This window comes from Phoxinus phoxinus (genome assembly GCF_949152265.1).
Source record: "Phoxinus phoxinus genome assembly, chromosome: 16".
NCBI classification, from domain to species: Eukaryota; Metazoa; Chordata; class Actinopteri; order Cypriniformes; family Leuciscidae; genus Phoxinus; species Phoxinus phoxinus.
This window is the reverse complement of record NC_136891.1, coordinates 32,665,628-32,685,762: the sequence shown is the minus strand read 5'-3', so window position 1 is coordinate 32,685,762 and position 20,135 is coordinate 32,665,628. Positions and strand designations below refer to the sequence as shown.

At 40.4% G+C, this 20,135-nt stretch overlaps 1 protein-coding gene across 1 annotated transcript in view; it reads right to left on the bottom strand.

Annotated features, from left to right (window-relative positions):
- myt1la (myelin transcription factor 1-like, a) overlaps positions 1-20,135 on the bottom strand; it is a 94,695-nt gene that overhangs the window by 12,078 nt on the left and 62,482 nt on the right. Inside the window, exons 12-19 of the mRNA XM_079639419.1 lie at positions 16,011-16,459; positions 13,670-14,695; positions 10,576-10,707; positions 9,813-9,903; positions 7,559-7,666; positions 6,084-6,304; positions 3,683-3,960; positions 536-760 (exon numbers count right to left, since the gene is read on the bottom strand). Of these exons, the coding sequence (XP_079495545.1) occupies positions 536-760; positions 3,683-3,960; positions 6,084-6,304; positions 7,559-7,666; positions 9,813-9,903; positions 10,576-10,707; positions 13,670-14,695; positions 16,011-16,459 (2,530 nt within the window). The remainder of the gene's footprint in view (positions 1-535; positions 761-3,682; positions 3,961-6,083; positions 6,305-7,558; positions 7,667-9,812; positions 9,904-10,575; positions 10,708-13,669; positions 14,696-16,010; positions 16,460-20,135) is intronic.

Sequence of the window (20,135 nt, the reverse complement as noted above, 5' to 3'; positions counted from 1 at the left end):
TCATAGTTTTATAGTAATTTTAATATTAGTTGTTGCAACAATATTCCCGATAAAAATGTGAGTGACATTTAGAAAGTGTCTTTTTTAAATATGAAGTGTGTAATTTCTTACTTTTGCTACTAGAATCGTCACTAACATAACTTCACAAATAATGATTGCTTTCAAACAGGTTTCCTGAACACTCTTCCTCATCAGCTATTGGATACTGTAGCTCCACCCTAAGCTTACGCCATTGGTTAAATCAACGTCGCTGTGTCGGGATACGCAAACACACAATAATGTTTAGTTAGTTCTTTAGTATTTATACTATGTTACACAATCGACCATAAAAATAACTTCGTTATTATGTATTCTTCTATTTAATAATACAAATTGGTCATTTCTCCACCCAAACTCTCAGATATTGATCACATTCTACAGAGCAACAAAGACAGTGGGCAAAAAAGTGCTGCTGACATTGATCTAAATTCACTTTGTAAAGTGAGTGCTGCGGTCCGTCTCCAGGCAGACTCAAGGGCTGTCGGGGGGGCAGTACCTCCTTGTGGTCCTCGTCCAGGCGTTTGATCTTGGTGTAGTCCACCGGCAGGTCCCAGCACTCTGCTGTGCTCATCTGGTAGCAGTGGCTGTTGAGCAAGGCCTGCCGCTGGGGCGACATGGGCTGCAGGGGGGTCAGCACTGTACCCCCACTGCCCTCCCCCATCCCTCCAGCCCGGCTCAGATCCAGGGTTCCGTTCTCATCCCCATCTCTGTCGTCAGGGCTCTGCCATCAAAAAGAGAAGACGGAGGATGAGGATTGATAGAGAATAAAGAGTAAAGGGAATAATTAAGAGGTAAAAGGATGAGAAAGAAGCAGAGTAAGATATGGAAGGGAAGAATGACAGATGGTTTATACGCTCTGTTAAATCGATAATTTCATCAAGTAAAATGTGTATTATTTTATTTAATAATAAAATAAAATGTATTATTAATATTTTATTTATTAATTGTAGGCTAATTATAAAACGGTTAGTTCCAATCCTTGATTCTGATTGGTCAATTGCAGTTTTATATTCACGATAAAACACGGCTGTGACCGCTTCACCCAACGGTTCTATGTATCACTACACAACACCCCTAGCAACCGCTCTTAGCAACACAAACATGTTTGATCGCGTCGATATTGTTAATTGAAGCTATAGTAGAGTATTGTGAGAGATCGAGTAAGCGAGTGAGCGAGTGTATCTGCATTTACAGTAGATATAGCATTTTCCTTCAGGTCAGTTCTATATATTCATAATTAAAAAAATCCGTTTGAATGTCCGCTGCGATATCTTGTCCTTTTAACAGATAACATCCTTTCAATGTAAATGTTCATAAGGAACTACCGACTGACTCACTCATAAACACAGTCTTTGCCGCCATCTATTGGCGAAATAATGTGTGTAACTTCTGTTGCTGTTACGGTCAGGGACTATTTTTTCCAGCGGAAGGAAGGCTTTTAGTGATTTTACTTCATGAAAGTTGCATAGATACATGTTTTTCGGCTTTAATAGTTGCATTGTGTGGTAACCGTTTTATAAAAGCAATAAGGTACTCGAGGCTAGTGCTGTATCGCGAATAAGGCACGGCTGAAGGGGTTACTCCGCTTCGCATCGTGCCTAACGCCCTTCAGCCGTGACTTATTCACGATACAGCCTCTCGTACCTTATTGCTAAACATTGTTTGTAAATAGTATTTTTTATTGTTTTTAGTTCACTTGTGAAATCATAAAAATCATATAAATGATTTATTAGTAAACATCATTAAGTAATCCACGTTATTTTTCTCGTCCGAGAAGGCATTTCACTCAGATATACATTACAATAGGGAAGAAAAGACGAATGTTTTATGCCGACCTTAAACAGTTGTTAAACAACTTACAGCAACACAAGCACAGGATCTCGAAGGAGATTTTCTGTTATAATATACTTAGTTGAACCAACAAATGTAGCTTGTATTGTGTGTTTAAATATGCACAAGTTTCTCGCTTCTTTCCCCTTCCCTGCATTGGGGATGAATAATTAATATGGTTGCATTGTTTGACCATTTGCCAGTTTTATTTATCTATTACACCATTGTAGCTGATTTTGTGTTGATGTCAAGCTGTGTTTGTTTGTACCTCTCCTTAAAATGATTAGTTAGTTGTTAGCTACCCATGCCATGTTTCATGTACTGCACAAAGTCTTAAGGTCTGTATGTGGCATATAATGAGACAACAAACACTTTGTTCTGTATGTACACTACCGTTCAAAACTTTACGTTCAGTTTGATAAAAACAGAAAAGAAATGAATACTTTTATTCAGCAAGGATACATTAAATTGATCATAAGGGACAAAGATATTTATAATGTTATAATAAATTATATTTCAAATAAACTATGTTCTTTTTAAACTTTATATTCATCAAAAAATCCTGATTTTTTTTTTATTTCCACAACAATATTAAGCAGCACAACTGTTTTCAACATTGATAATAAAAAAAATGTTTCTTGAACAGCAAATAATCATATTAGATTGACTTTTGAAGGCTAATGTGACACTGGAGACTGAAAACTCAGCTTTTCACTCAGAATTAAAAAAAAAAAAAAAAAAAAAAAAAACCTATTTTAAATTGTAATGATATTTCTCAATATTACTGTTTTTACTTTATTTTTGATCATTTAAATGCATGTGAGCATTAGAGACTTATTTTCAAAACATTGATAAGTCTCACCGACCTAAAACTATTATACGGTATTGTACAGTACATTACTCATTGAAAACACCGATGGCAGGATTTAGACAATTTTAAAGCAGATGAATTTAACTAAAAAAAACAAAAACATCGAAACAGTAGCCTTAATTTTTCTTAATTTTTTTATAAATTCTACAACCAGCATGTTTTACAGTGTAGGAAAGGATAAGAAAGAAGAGAGTGCGAGGATCTTCTTTGCGCTGCCCTACATCTCCATGTACAGCTGCTTATTAGTGAATATATAGAGCCCTGCTCTGTCCCCCCCCCCCCCCCCCCCCCCTCTCTCTCTCTCTCTCTCTCTCTCTCTCTCTCTCTCATTGTCATCCCCTCTCCCTCCAGCCTGCTGCCTCACTGTCCTTAAAGAGAGGTCATTGTCTTTCCTATGTACCCAGAGGGATGCTGGGAGAGCTGGCTTGGCCTGGACCACAGCTGAAATCGACATTAATTCTACTTGCCTCTGTGAGAAAGGGTATGGGCAGCACTACTCCAGCGTTCCTGCAGCTGCCAGCTTCCTCTGGTCCTCTCCATCCCCTCGCTCTCTTTATCACCACACAGATTATGTCTTTAAAATCGATGCGTCACTAAAGCAATCATGGCTCGCTCAGACCATTAGGCTCATATGATGACCCTGACTGTAGCAGAGAGGAGCTTACAGAGGTGCTGCTGTCACTCACTGTATTAAATCACACCCTGTGCAAAAGAGCTCGGCAGCTCGGACGAGAGGACCAGGGGTTTGCCCAGAATGACTCTAAATGGGCATGCCCTCATTTCGCCGCACTACCTGGCTTTACCGGCACAGAGCACAGTCATACAGGAAGGCAGTGCAGAGAAACTAAGAAATACCCAGTGAGAGAAAGAAAAATATATTAGCAGTACAAGTGGGTGCGCATGAGAGAGAGGAGCTGGCAGGATAAAGTTGTGGATCCTCACCTGCGCCAGGAGCTCCGGGCCTTTCCCAGTGAGGCTCTGGGGCATCTCTCTGCAGCGCGTGGACAGGTTGAGGATGGCGGTGGCAGCCATGTGGGCGGCTTCCATGTCGTGTGTGTAGTCGAAGCTGCTCTTGCTGCAGGTGCTGCTGGCGCTGCTTCCTCCTCCTCCCCCTCCTCCTCCTCCTCCCCCTCCTCCACAGCTCAGACTGCTGCTGCTGCTGGGAGCGTAGCTGCTCGTGGTGCTGCTGGCCGGGCTGGAGGTCTTACAGTAGCGCTTGGCTGCGCACACACACACACACACACACATATACCGGGTCAGACGGCCTGCTTGCACTCGGATGGATTGATGGATGGATGGATGGAGCAATAGACAGATAGACAGAATGAGAGAGAGAGAGAGAGAGAGAGAGATATGGAATACTAGAATGAGATAGATAGATAGATAGATAGATAGATAGATAGATAGATAGATAGATAGATAGATAGATAGATAGATAGATAGATAGATAGATAGATAGATAACCAGTCAAAACGATGTCAGACAGACAGATACACACACACACAGGCTTATTAGATGAGCTGATGTTTCATGATGAATGCTGTGAGAAATTGAGTGTGAGAGAGAGAGAGATAGAGCGAGCGAGCAAGAGAGAGAGCGAGAGAGATAGAGAGAGCGAGAGATCGAGCGAGCAAGAGAGAGAGAGAGAGAGAGAGAGAGTGAGCGCGCGCGCGAGAGAGAGAGCGATAGAGCGAGCGAGCAAGAGAGAGAGAAAGAGAGAGAGAGCGATAGAGCGAGCGAGCAAATGAGTGAGAGAGAGGAGAGAGAGCGATAGAGCGAGTGAGCAAGAGAGAGAGAGCGATAGAGCAAGAGAGAGAGAGAAAGAGAGAGAGAGAGATAGAGCGAGCGAGCAAGAGAGAGAGAGAGAGAGAGAGAGAGAGAGAGAGAGAGAGAGAGAGAGAGAGAGAGAGAGAGAGAGAGAATGGTTTGACAGTGTATCTAGGTTTAATGCAGAGGGCTACACATTGTTAACATGAAATCTAAGACCCACACGGAAAGCATTTAAACAGCAATTCTTTTTTATATAAATCCACATTCATAGACAAACTTTGAAAAAAATGATGAAGTAACTGAGCATCCTCAAATACTGGAAGCTGACAAATCAGCTGCTAAAATGCAGTTATAATCACTTATTCAAGATGTAAACTCTCCCATTTGATCTTATTCTTCCTCTCATTTTGCATTGAGACAAATAGCAATGCTGTCATTACAACTAAACTGGGTGTAACTAATCGATGCTGCCAACTGAGTCTAAATGAAGTGCCGTTAATTCCTAACATTAATTGAATGTTATTCTCATAATTTTATTTTCCCAAGGTTTAATTTTCTTCATTTGTCTCATTTATCAAAAACAGAATTTCTAAGATAAAGCATGCAGGCAAGTACATCACTCGCAAGAATGCTCTTTAATTCCAGAGATGTGGTATGTGTTCTGATCTCAATAACATTGTCTATATTATCACTGCAGGGCACGCTGTAATGCTCCTTATGAGCAATCAAGACTGTCCTGATGTAATAACCATGAGTTATAATGAAAATGAGTTATTTTAAGCACAGCTAATGAAACCGTACCAAAATATCCAGCCGAATTCTGTTGACAGGAAATCTCTACAAGTTCTGGCTTGGGCGTGAAATCAAGCGCTACCATTTTGAACAAAATCGTTCCAGTTAATTTGATTCCTTCACAAATGTAAGTGCACTCATTTATCAAGAGCAGGGCTGCAGTTGAGAGCTACGGCGCTGAACATTACCAAACTAAACCAAACCAAACTAAACTAATAACAAAATGAAGCTTGAACCAAAGACAGAGAAACTAAATGTTTGAGGAAACTGAAAAACATCCACCCAGACATCAGGCATCATGCAAAAAGGTTACATAACTGCCTTCAATATGCATTAATACAGTATGCATATATAGAATATCATGAAAAATGATAAATTATATTACATTTGGTGGTCAAAAATATCCATCCAGCCATAATTCTATTAAAGGATCTGCATGCAAATTGGAAATCTCCTCACTGGGTTTGTGTACCTAGGTTATTAATCATTTCAGAAGCCAAGAAGTAAAGTAGGATTTCCAATAAAGGAGCACTGAACTCGACGAATGCTTGTAAAAAAAATCCAAACTAATGCGTTTATTAAGAGAAGGCCTTTACTTCAAAATAGAATACAGAAAGTAATCTTTTTTTTTAATGGAAAATACCTCAAGGATGTCAGACAGTACACAACTAACTCTAATCTTATTTCAATCTGATCCCCTAGAGAAAGGCCAGTTTATTAATTCTGACTCTTGCTACCTTGCCAACTTCAATGACAGAGGAAGGAATAAAGACGAGCTTGCCATCGTATCCTTTGGGTGAGGTGTCCCGGCCATGGCTCTTCGGGGTGAGGGACCGCTTGCCGTACGCGTGAGGCTGGTTGTCGTAACTGCTGCTGTAGTCGAAGCTGGCCTTGCTGTACTTCTCCAGCTCCTTGGCCAGGTTGGATCGTGGAGTGCTGGTTGGGACGTTATTTTTGTATCCATACTGTGGGATCTCCAGCTGTTTGACGAAGCACATGGGCCTGCAACAAGTAAAAAGACCGGGACTCAAGGTTGGGTATCAGAGGCCTGGACATATGGGGCCGTATCTTGCACCCAGGGCAATTGACTTTGAACACCGACGCATGTATCATTCCTATTTTGCACCCGCGCACAGCGGACTTTTCCCTCCACAGACGCACGTCGGTAAATTAGGGAACGAACTTGCGCTCGGGGGGCGGTTCAGTGAAAAGAGGAGTGTGTTCCGGCGCAAACGTTCCCTGGTGATATTCTGCAGTTTCAGAAAACAATTCCTCCACTGACCAGGAGAAACCGAGTCTAAAGACAGCGGCGCCGCGCGTTAGTCATGGTATTTTAAGAGCGCATGCTTGGCCATTATGTAGCATGTGAACAACACACACACTTTGATTCTCTAATCTAAACAGACGCAGCAGTTTTCATTTTTGTAAATCATACATTATTACAAGGAAAAATATTAACACACGAGGGAAATCATTGTTGTGTCCGTGAAGATGTGGAAAAAAATCTATCTAGATAAAAAAAAAAAAATCTAGATTACACATTTACCCAAATTATTATACGCCTGTTTAACCGAAGCTAATGTGTGTGTGTTTCTCCATCATCCTCATACAATGTCACTTCTCTGTGTTTTACGGTCCTGACGAGAACGTCGGTCTCCTCGGCTGTGGACCGCTCCTGGCGTGCGCTGGCAAACCCGCCGTTATAATAGCAATCCGCCGTGGAACAAGCGCGCCGGCTCTTAAAGGGAATGTGAGAGGACGCTCTGATTGGTTTATTTCACGTTACGCCCAAACCACATGAATAATGAGGCGACTTCAGACCAACACATGTAAGATTTGTGCCGGGCGCAAGAGGCATTTATCCCGCCGGGAAAATAGCAACAGCGCCGGGATCCGCCCACAAAGTTACTTACGCTTTGACACTTGCATTTCAGATCGTTAAAATAGGGCTCATTGTATTTAAAGTCAACATGAATTACTGCTTGCAACCGGTTTTGTATTAATTGTATTAACAGATTCATCTTAAATGGATTGTTCCCGCCATTTAAATTAGTTTAATTTTCATTTATAGTTTAATTTATTTACATTTTTTAACTCTTAAAATGATTTTTAGGATTTAACTGGAACAACTTGTACTCGCTCTACTACAATACAGTGAAATGTGCATTGATTTAACGTACCATTCCAGCAACAAGTCAAAGCCAGACTTATTGCATTATATCTTTATTAAACGTGTCACGGGGGGTCACGCAGTACCTCAAGACTCGGTCTGATGCCTGGTTGGACTTGGTGGTGTCGCAGGGGAGATGTTTCTCCTGAACCTTTGCCATCTTCTCGGCGGCGGCTATGGGACATCCCGAGAGACTGCAACAGCAGCAGAGCAATTTATGTAGTGTTAACATCACGTTACGGGCAGCATGTAAGGGCACACACACACACGCACACACACACACACACACACACACACACACACACACACACACACACATACACATACACACACGCACGCACACACACACGCACGCACGCACGCACGCACACACACACGCACACACACACGCACGCACGCACACACACATAGCAGAAGTTGAAGAACAAAGTGAGATATGAGGGAATGTATAATACCAGCATATGGAGACGAGTCTGTCAGAGAGAATAGTCCGCTTTTTATGACATTCTCTGAATACAGACTTCCAACGTGTTTGCAAAATCCTGGTATGCGTGTGTGTGTGGTACATGGGGATATTTATGTATGAATTATGCATGTCATGTGGCCTAGTTCTATAGTATGAAGGCAAAGCTTTACAGATATCTGCTGGGCATTTCTGGCTGGCTGGCTTCAGAAAGCTCCTCACAGCGAGATACCGCAGTCGTTTCAGAGACACACACTACAGCAAACTGAGCTTCAGAACATCCAGCTACGCTCCCTTGCTCTCCTCTTTTCTCCTTTCTCACTCGCTCGCTTTCTGCCTTGTTGTTTCTTCCTCTCATTACTCTCTCTATCTCCCTCTCCGTTTGTTTTTTCTCCCACTTTTCTGTCATCTCTCTCCGTAATCCTTTGTACGGTTGGAAACTGTCTTCTTATCGTCTGCAATTTTCTTATTGTCTTCGGGTAATACGGAAACCATTCAGTCACTCTCAAAATATAAAAAATAAACAAATGAGACAAAAATACAAACAGAAAAAAAAAAAAACACACGCTCTGCAATTTCAGAAACACATAAAGCGTAAAAGCACAGGGTACTTGTGCATTTACAGGAATGGAATTTTAAGGGGGAAAAAAGTGAGTGAGTGACTGACAGATAGAAGGACGGCTGTCACTATGCTGAGTTGCCATGACAACCATGCAATGAGGAATGTGTAGAGAAACCATATATAATGTACAAGGTTGTTATATCGCCCTATTATACATTTTGTTTTCTTCAGCTCAACCCTTCTAATAATGTGTGTGTGTGTGTGTGTGTGTGTGTGTGTGTGTGTGTGTCCCATAGGAGCTGTTCCATATAACATGGCCTGCAGCGACTTCGGGTGGAGACTGCATCTGTCTGAATGTACACCATGTGCACATCTTAACTGCATAAGAGTTGTACTGTATGTGTGAAGCTCTCATTCTTAAGAAAATTCAGATTCGGAAAGGCCAAATTCTCCGTTTCATCTTGTAATTGTAAAAACATTGTAACATTACAGTTTTATTACAAAAAAAATAAAATCATATATGAAATTATAGAATAGAATAAGGCATTTATATAGCGCTTTCATATGTACTGCTGTACACCCAAAGCTATATTTCTTTCAATATAATATTTTATTATATTAAATATTATATATAATATTTCTATATTAGAATTATATACAGTAGCAATTGCATATAATTAAAATTAATCTTAAACTAAAATATTATTTAGAATTTAATATATATATGTATATATATATATATATATATATATATATATAATAAATTATTTATTTTATACATTTTTAGTCATTCAAATTTACATTTAATCCTTTAGCAGACGCTTTTATCCAAAGCGACTTACAAATGAAGAGAGCAGTATAGAAGCAGTCAAAATATAATGCTAAATTCTGTTTCATCTTGTAACAAACAGCTTCTTATATTATATGTATATGTGCGTACAGTATCAGTTAAATATAATTAAATAAATATTAAATAGAATTATATATTAGCTTATTTTATTAATTGTAGAGGCTTTTTTGTAGGTTTCAAAAGTCCACCTTCCAGGTGGGAATCTAATCCTAAATCTCCAGTCTGCAATGTCAAAATTGCCAATGTGCAAATCAAATATTTGAGCCTGGAGCTATGCGTTTCTATCATCCAGTCAAGCTCAGCACAACACAAACAAGTCAGTCCCTCTTCTCCTTCCTGAAAGCAAGGCTCCATCTAAATCCATGTATTCTTCAAATTCCCTGTATAAAACGTGTAAAAAGACTGGAACATCAGTCCCCACAGTGCCGCCAGTGTCTTCTCTCCACGTCCCTTCCAGCCACTCACCTGCGGTGGGAGTTCCTGTTGCTATTTACATGGCCGCGTCCCGAGCAGCCAGGCGTGGGGCACTTTAGAACATTCTCATACATAGCAAGAACTTGGACAAACAGAGAGGAGAGGGCGAGAGAAGGTTAGGAGGATCCAGAGTGAGTATGAAAGCCTTGTGTTGCATTAAGCTGAACGGGCTCAGTGACAACAGCATGCACATGCTCCTAAGAAACGTTCCAGCTGAAACCAGTTCATCATAAAGTTAATCACCATACGGCGAAAGAAGATTCTAGGCATGCGATGTGTTAATGGCATGCACGTTGTGTGAAAGCATTGGCATTAGAGGAAAAGAAATCTCTCTTCAATAATAACGGATTTATTTTTGGTGAGCTGAATGAGTCTAGCCATTAGATTGTGTATGACACATCCTGCAGCTCCACGTCTCTGGGCCTGCAGTAAACTGACTCATCAGAACCCGCATGTGACATGATCCTCATCCAATTAGAGGTGTGACTAAAAGTAGGGATGAAAAATCTGCTTTGCGTCCAAGAGATCAGTGCAGCCATATTGAGAAAACAGCCTAAAATTATTACACAATCAGCACATCCAAAAAAGCAAAGTTGTTTGTGTGAGAAAGAGCGCCACCGGTTTGGGTGGAGGAGGAAATGCACTCATATGCATTACAGAAATGCTAGAAAAGAGAGGTAAACATGCCCACAGCACGTAGCAAACACACATGGGAACATTTATAAAGTGCAAACGGACTCTAAATTCGGCTTACTTTCCGGTGGCACGCGGTCTTTGTGGGGACAGCCGGACAAGCTTCGATGGTGTGGATACAGCCCCGTGACATGACCCGTGCCATCACAACCCGGGGTCGGACACTTGCTTTCTTTTTTATCTCCCCTTGAGTCTGCAAGCAAAGACAGTTATTGGCATATCATGTAACAGGCACAGTAAGCAAATCCCATTAACCTGCCGGATTCCTTGTGATAACAGTTATGCTCCTGTTACAGCGATGTTCAAACATCACTGTCTGTTTGCTGTTTGCTTTGAAATTGGACACTGGAAGGATATAGCCTGAGCGAGACGTGTGGCTGAGAGGGACAGATGCACAAGGCCAGGGTTCCCATAGAAAAAATTCTGAATTTATGAATTGACTGCCCTGATTTGAATCAGAATGACAGAATTGACTGGATTGTAATTCAAAGAAATCCACCAGTCACAGCTAAGAGGAATTTCTTTAGTCAGACAATAAAACAAATAGTTACATCATTTATTTCAATGATTTTTGTCTATTTATTCCCATCAGAATTTAGAATATGTAGAATGTTTTTTTTTTTTAACTGAAGCAATACTTCGCTAAACTAAGTGCAATACTGTACAAATATTTAACATTTTAATTTTGCTGTACAGCAGGACAAAATATCCACATTATTACAGATGCAATTTGAATGTATTAACAATTCTAGATATATTTGCAACTAATTATATGTAATATAATATTAATAATATAATAAAATATCAGCCCTTACAACATGCATACATACAGTATGTGTGGGTGATTATAATAACAATCTCTACCATCCTTAACGGTTATATAAATATGGAATATACAATTGTGCACCTTACAGTGTGTATAAACAAACTAGGTATCAGAATATAAGGAAATATACATTATACGCATAAATCATGTCTCAATGTTTTCATCTCACAGCATTTTAACTCCATCCAAGCACACATTAATTTATTTTATGGTTTATTTTATTTCTGTATGACATTGTATTTATTGTATGATATTTAATGTGGACGGCAAAGTAAGAATTTCGTTGTACAGGGAAACATGCTTTCTGTCTGTGCATATGACAATAAACTCTTTGAACTTTAATGTGTGACCAATTCACAATCATCCTGTTAAATAAGTTAACATTTCCACTATAACAGTTCCCCATTATTAGCTTGCAAGTTTCAAGTGAAAACCGGCAAGATAATATGTTCATCTTTCACTGGTTCTGGTTCGCGGTGTGCGTAGTCTCTACCATGAAGACCAAAAAGGGAAAACCAGCAAATGATAGCAGAGAACCATCATAGCACCCATTGGCTGATCAATAAAGTTGTGAAGAATACAATACATGCATTCTCTGTTATTCAAATCGGTTTAGCTAAGCGAACACATTTGTAATATACTTCCCTCTTTTATTAGCCAAAAAGAACTGCTGTAAAACTCCACAAGCATGCAATAATAATGCACCCTGTCAGTCAGAACAGTGAGATCACTCGACATGTTTAATAACGACGCTCCAATAATTAGAGCCAAGAATAGTTTCTGGAGACGAGGTGTGAAATCGTGGTGTAATTCTATAATTACACGACCCTCTGACTTGCTGTGGTCGTGCACTGAAAACAACAGCAAACTGCGATCGGAAGCACAGAGACACTATCTTTAATGGAAAACACAGTGCAAATTGAGCAAATGGAAGGTAATGAAACATATGAAGCAGCGATGAACCTTTTGAAATACTAGATGGGAAGAGCAGTTAGGTTGGGTAACTACGGGTAATCTGAGGATCCTCAATAACATAACCACTGTTTGTTATATGCTCCTGTAGTTTATGATTGCTAATATCTGCATTATATATCAGAGATGATGGCTCACTCCAAAAAGTAGTGGTTGTGTATTGGGAAGGATTTGAGGTAATAAACCATGCATGGAATCCAAGGGATGAGATTTGCTTTCCTAACAGGCCATGCAGATTGCCATTACTCATGCCTGACAAGGTAAGTCTCTGATGTTACCATGTCAACCTATTTTAGCAACATAAGCTGTTGTCATTATGGAAGTTGCTACCAGGGAGACCTGGATGTTTAAAACAAGCCCCAAAAATGTTTCTGTCTCACCAAAGTGACCCTAGTGTCATCAATGTCATTGGCGCAGTGTGTGACGGAATGTTAAGTGACCCAAGACACTGGAGAACAAATGTTGCAACAGCTTTAAGGATGAGAAAATTATTTTCATATTCAAAAGTTCACTATTTGTGCAAATACGCTCATTTATGGAAACAAATACACTCGTTTGATTCCAATTAGAATAAAAAATAAATCTGTAAAGTGTGCAGTTTTTTTTTTAAATAAATAAAAATTCACAGTGGAATATATCTCACATTTATGAGAAATAAACTTGCATTGTGAGATATCACAAATAGGAAAAATAAATTCGCAGTTGTGAGATATGAACCTGGTTCCACAGACAGGGCTTTAGATTAACCCCGAATTTGGCTTTAGTTCAATTAGGATATTTAAGTAGCCTTAGAAAAAAACATTACTGGTGTGCATCTTGAGACAAACAATCGTACAGACATATTATAAGATAAGTCAGTGTAAGTTGCCGTCAGTTTAAACAATTAAAATATGCATTTTAGTCTGGGTCTGGGACTAGGTTTAAGCCTTGTCTGTGAAAATGCGGGATGAAGTCGCATTGTGAGATATAGCACAATTAGGAGGTATAAAGTTGCAAACATGAGATATACTGTAAGGTCACATTGTGAGATTTAAAGTCACAATTACCAGGAATAAAGAAATAAAAAAGGAAATACAGACTTTATATCTAACAATTGTGAGATTTTTTTTTGTAAAATAAGAAATAAAATGTCACACTGGAATATATAAAGTCACATCAAGAAGTATATCACAATTAGAAGAAATAAAGCCACAATTAGGAGAAATAAATCCACAATTAGGAGAAATAAAGGTGCAATCGTGAGATATGAAGCCACATTGTGAGATATAATGTCATTCTATAAACTTGATAATGAAAGGGAACTAGCTACTGAAATCTCTGCAGAAATGCAAAATCTCATTAGAAGTTTTATTTTTACCTTTAGGGTAATATGCTCTTTTTGCGCCATCGTGATGGAGTCGGGCCTTGCGTTCTTCTGCACTGCTGCTCTGCCTTGGGCTGTGCTCTCCATGAAGGCGCTGATTGTCCCTCCGAGCCACCATCTGTTCGGATGCCATTCTGTCTCGCATAACCTTGGCACGCTCGGATTCCAGAGCAATGGCCTTTTCCAGCAGGGACAGGTTGCCTTTAGTCATGTCGAAAGCTTCATCTGAGCGTTCGGAAGCCACTGATGTAGTGTCCTCATCCCCTTCCTGAGCGCAGCTAGACGGGTATCCTCGTGAAGCGGGGCTGAGCTGCTCCTCAAGCTTCATCAGATTGACCATGTCTGAGTAGTTCCTCTCAAGGGGTCTGTGCTGGTCCATCTGGCAGCTGTCATACCTGGGCATGTGATGCATTGGAGGCTGATGTGGATGCAGATGCTGCTGCTCAACATGGTGCAGCATGGCCTGGTGACCTTGGTGCTCCATCATGGGCCGCTCGGACGTTTGGGTCTCGCTAAGTTTACGAGCCAAGTCGAAGCACTGGTTGCGTAGACACTCCAGGCTACTGAGACACACTTCCTCCTCGCTCTCCTCCGGGTGGCCGCGTCCGTTAGGGTGGCCAGCTGGGCAAGTATCCCCAGGCCCGCCGTCCGCGTATCCCTCGTCGGGAAGCACGGCCCCATGACCCTGGGCCAGAAGCTTCAGGGAGTCCACGGTCTCGCGCACCACATCGCTATCCAAGTCGACGCTCAACTCTCCCTTATGGCCTCCTTGTTCGCTCCCATCATCGTCGTCATCGTCGTCATCCTCGCCTGCACTGTTGGAGGAGTTGCTGTTCATCTCGGACTCAGTCATGGCCTGGTAGGCGGCATCCTCTGCGATTTTACCCAGGTTGAGGAGGGACTTGGCCACAAGCTCGTCATAATTCTCATACTCCTCATTGTTCATGTTGTTGTTATTGTTATTGTCCTTCTCAACTATTTGATTGGATTTTGATTGTCCACCACAGGGATAATTGTCGTCTGTAGAGAAAGGAGAACAATACATGGAATTTGCTTGAAGATTTGTAGACATTTTCTAAACCGCTCCAAAAATGCACCCTCGAATACGTTGCGCACTAGGGCCTTTCGATTTATTTTAGAAGCAAGCGGCTTGTGCGGCAAGATAAATTCACAAACGAAATGTCAGTCCTCTCTATAATCTGAAGCCGCCTGAACACTATCATTATGAAAATGTAACGTCTCATGAGCGATAGCATTGATGCAGCAAATCTAAGACAAATGTCATGCCAGGGTTTCACGTACAGCTCGATGACACAGGTGCAAATTGATTTAAATAATCAAATGCAGTTTAGTAAGATGGTAACTGCCACTATGCCGCAACATATTTGAGCATCCCGGAAAAAAAGAAACGGATGAATTTTAGAGAAACTGCAATATGGTAAGCTGTACTGTGCATGAATCATCAGGCACGCTTTTAAATGCTTCACAAGACATATGTATGTTTCATAACATGTAAGCAGCACAGGCTGCTCTGAAAGCCTCTCGATTGGACTGAAAAGATTTGAGTGTTGCTAGTATTTGGGACAGAGGCGGATGAGACTGCAGGGATAAGCAGAGGATGAGGTGCTCTGTTTCCAGAGCCAGAAATATCCTCAGGAGGAGCCCATTTTCACCGGGGAGGGGTGGTGGGGGGGGGGGGTTGAGTGTATTTGACACCTCCGGGACGGTGGCGTGCATGTGCGGAGGGGGGCCAAAGTTAATAACTCCGAGAGCCTCTTCTCTCTATTACTCGGGAAGCACTGTCACAAGCGATTGAGGACACCAGAGAATGAGGGTGAGACGCATACTAAGGAAGCAGTCACATCTGCTTTCCCTCAATCTCGTAAGGGGAGTTGGATCGTTCCTTGCTGTAAAATCCACATTAATTAGGATGGCGAGGGCCGGCCATTCTCTGCAGGGTGTATGTAGATTTCATTGTGATTCCGCAAATTACATATACCGCATGACTTGAAACAAAAACAGGCAATTTAGGAAATAAAACATTGACTTTAATGACTGCATACTCGGTCAATTATACTTTGAAATGTTGGTTGACCTACAATAAGCTGCCCTTGATTCATATTTCATGCAGGATTCTGTGTGTCAGAGCAACTACATGTCTTTCTGTAGATTCTAAACATTAAACGTTTTACAGAATGTTTAAGAAAAAAAAAACTTTTGTGTTCTAAGAACAGTTCTCATTATGTAATTTATGAAAGTTCAAAAGTTTTAAGAAAGTTTTTCCATGGTTTTACGCACATTCAGGATATGCATTAAATCAGACATAATTGCTTACCTAGCTGATGACTCTGATTTTCATAGTATTCCTCTTCCTCGTCCTCATCCTCATCTTCGTCGTCTTCCTGCTCTTCATCATCCCCATCCTCCTCCACCACTTCCTCATCTTCTTCTACCTCTTCCTCCATTTGCTCTATCTCCTCTGCCTCCCCTCTCTCCACCTCTCCATCTTCCTCGTCCTCTTCTTCCTCTCCTGGCTCGTCATTGTCATCCGAGCACTCTTCTTCTTCATCATCCCCGTCCTCATCCCCTTCCTCCTCCTCTTCTTCCACTTCCTCTACTTCCTGTTCCCTCTCCTCTCCCTCCTCCATGGCCTCTGGCTCATAGCTTTCATACATGGCGGGCTCTCCATCAGCCATAGTTAGAAACGGACGGCGTTTGGAAGCTGGCTCCTGCAGAGGTTTCTCTTGGGTTTTCCTTTTCTTAGCCAAGGGGCATCCGTACACACTGCACAACAGAAAGAAAACAAAAACCCAGAGAATTATGCGCAACAGTTCTGAAAAATTACCTTGAATGTGTGAAGAGTGCCTGTGCCAAAGCTCAGCCCTCAGAGATAAGAAGTATTAGAATTGTTTAAGACATAACAAAGCATTAATAACCACTGGCACATTTATTCATGTAAATGCGTGTGCTGCTTGAACTCTGGTCCCACAAGACAGTGCTATTCCTAAACCGCCAAGACTCGTTTATGAGACTCATCCTCCAAAATAAAAACAAGGCGAAGCTCATTCTAGCCTTAGCCCTCAATTATACAAATCCCATAATAATCATTAGGTTTTTTGATAAATTCCATTTTAATTGCACTAAAACAGCATGAGCAATCATATGTGGTTTGAATGTGGCATCCAATGAATCAATTATTTAGTCTTCATACAAAAAAGGTTTATATGTGGTTTTCTGATGAATTATTTTTATTTTTTACCAACATTGTGAGCTTTTGACTTATTCAATGATGTGATGATAATTAGCTATCTTAGTAAACACACAGTAAACACTGTGTTGCTAAAGATAATCTGGCTTCTGGCCTCTGCTAAAGCCAAAAAGAAAGAAAAAATGTTCGGTAAAAAATAACCATATATGGGATTTTTTGAACAGACCACAGAGTCTATTTTCAAAAAATATTTATTGCTAATACTTTTATTCATTTAACCTGATCCTCGAGCTTCCTTTAGGTCATATAACCTCAAACCTTCAGCTCAGTTAACAACTGGGAGTTAAGATTCACATCAGAGTGAGGCTTTAGATATAAACTGGGTTGCCTAGCACGTCATCACACACACTCTGAACGACGAGAGGACAATAAAAAACGTGAGCTGTGTTTTTATAACCCGTTTTTGTGGCTCTTGCGCTTGGTCAGGGCTCAACGGACTGTGAAACGTTCTAGATTTAAATCCCTTTTGCAGACAGTTATCTTCCTCATCCTCAGATACTGCCTTGATGTGCACAAATCAGCACAGCAGACCCAGGACTTCTGGAAATATGGATCTGTGCATGACTTATAATATAATTGACAAGGGCTGTTTGTGCCTTAAAAGATGAGATGGAAACCAACCAATGTTTAAAACAATAATATACCATACTTGTTACGCTTATTCACACTACAAAGTGTTTTTTACCTTCCAGATCTTTACAATACAGATCGTTTCAAAGCAGCCTTACAGTGATAATAGGAAATTAATGTAAATATTGTTTTGACTGTACAGCATATCTAACAGAAAGTCATTGTCTAGCTTAAGTATGTATTTGATTGATTCATTCCCGTTGTAAAAATCATTAGTTATTAACTTAGGGGCCGCTTACACAACACCGTTTTCAACTGAAAACTTTTAGCTAATGTGTTCTGCCAGTTTATTTACACGACAACGGTGTTTTGGTGGCATGAGAACGCAACGTTTGAAACAGGTTTCAAAGTGCACATTTTTTAAAACGATACCGTTATCATCTCCGTGTGTAAACTTAAAAAACTTGAATCTGTAAAAACGGTGATGCATGCACATGCACATTACGTGTTTATGGAGGCGCTTATTACTTGTCTGGCACGCATAATACAGCGTTTTTTTGTAGTTTCTGCGGATCAGTGAGAACAGGAATCATTTTGATAATGTTTTCATCTGTGCAGAGGAAAAAACTTCTCGTGAACATTTTTTTTTTTGGATGATTTGTAAAAAATCTGTATCAAATAAATAGTAATAATAATAAAAAAGTAATAAATAATATTTAAAACTTTATATACAATACAACCATAACTTAATAGCAATACAATTATAAGTAAAACATAAAAAAAATATATAATTATAAAACATTTAATAAAATGTAACATTAAAAGCTATTTTTTTACAAAGTGAATGGGCTTTATGCACAGCTGCACTACTTCCTGAACTTAAGCCAGCTCTTTTGTTTCCTGTCTGCCATTATTGGACAAACTGATTAATCCAGGTGTGCCTGACCAACAACAATAACCAGACACACCTGGATTAATCAGTTTGTCCAATAATGGAAGACAGGAAACAAAGGAGCTGGCTAAAGTTCAGGAAGTAGTGCAGCTGTGTATAAAGCCCATTTGCTAGATGTAGAGATTACGCCTATAATGGCCACAACTAAAGCACAACAAAACAAAATAAAATAACCAAACAAAATGACAGAAATATTTTCTTAAAATCCTTAAAATCACAGTACTAACAATAACTGTGGTAGGCACATTGTGTCCCAAATATTGATGCACCATAAAATCAAATTTTCTAACCTCATAACCCTACAATGCATCAGTCGGTCGGTTGGTGTGAGGTGCCCGTTTTCTCTTTATTGTTTTATTGTTAAAGCAGGTGCTGGTTTTAGAGCCTGCGCTTCTATGTGATGCTGTGTTGTGCGGGCAGGCAGCCAGTGTCGTCTGTGTGGGTGAGAGCGTTTCGCGAACGACTCGGAATGACCTTGGACACCTTCGCGTTTCCCACTGGCAGGCCACGCCAATTAAAATTCCACAGGTAATTAGAGAGAGAGAGAGAGAGAGAGAGAGAGAGAGAGAGAGAGAGAGAGAGAGAGAGAGAGAGAGAGAGAGAGAGAGAGAGAGAGAGAGAGAGAGAGAGAGAGAGAGAGAGAGAGAGAGAGAGAGAGAGAGAGAGAGAGAGAGAGAGAGAGAGAGAGAGAGAGAGAGAGAGAGAGAGAGAGACAGAGAGAGAGACAGAGAGAGAGACAGAGAGAGAGAGAGAGAGACTTTCAGAACTGCTGGGAGAAATAATGACTTCAGTCAGACAGCTCCTGGTGGACAAATCCTCTGATGAACTTGACTAATACCAGCGATGGCCAGAATATTAGCCCGGACCAGCTCCGTTTGATCACTTCCACAGCAACCGTCATAATAATGGAGCAAGTATTAGTCTCAAAGTGGCGAAAAGATGAACGAAAATAATTTCTCTGTCCGTTTCTAAAAACAAGAGATAATTTTTTTAATTAAAAGACTTCAAATAGTCGTTCTGTTACAATTAGCGACCGCAGATTAGCCAATAGAAATGCTCTTTGATTTAAATTGGCCAGCTAGTTGTTTCCAGTACAACTATATAGCTCGCTGCTTAACTACCGTAGTACGATGCATCGTTGGAGAAATCGACTAGCTAGTCACGACTGTTTCCCGAAACCGTATGTCGCAAAGTATCGTTCAACCACGCTGGTTTATGACGTCTCGCACGTGGTGGACTTATAACTTATTTTAATGAATCTGTTTGAGATCGAATTAACGCTAGATTTTGTCATATAAGTTACAGACATGGCATCTGAAGACCATTTCTAATTTTTCTCAGTTATTTTGCTTTATTACCAGACTCAATATTTACTCGTTCTTACATAGTTGAGCACATGCGCAGTCTTCAAAAACTGTGCTTTAAATCTCTTGACAAACTAAAAGACGTAAATTACATTTGTATGTATTCTAAATAAATAACACGGGTTGTACTGAATGTCAGCTTGCTTGTTCTGCTAAAGATAAGGATTTATTCAGTCTACATCTCATGTAAACTAGAAACTCTGCTTCTAACCACAGCTCGAGAGATGTCGTTCCAACCACACAAGTTTGCGATGCTGTTTGCGAACGATGGTTTCGGGAAACACCAAATCGTTGAACTATGCTGAT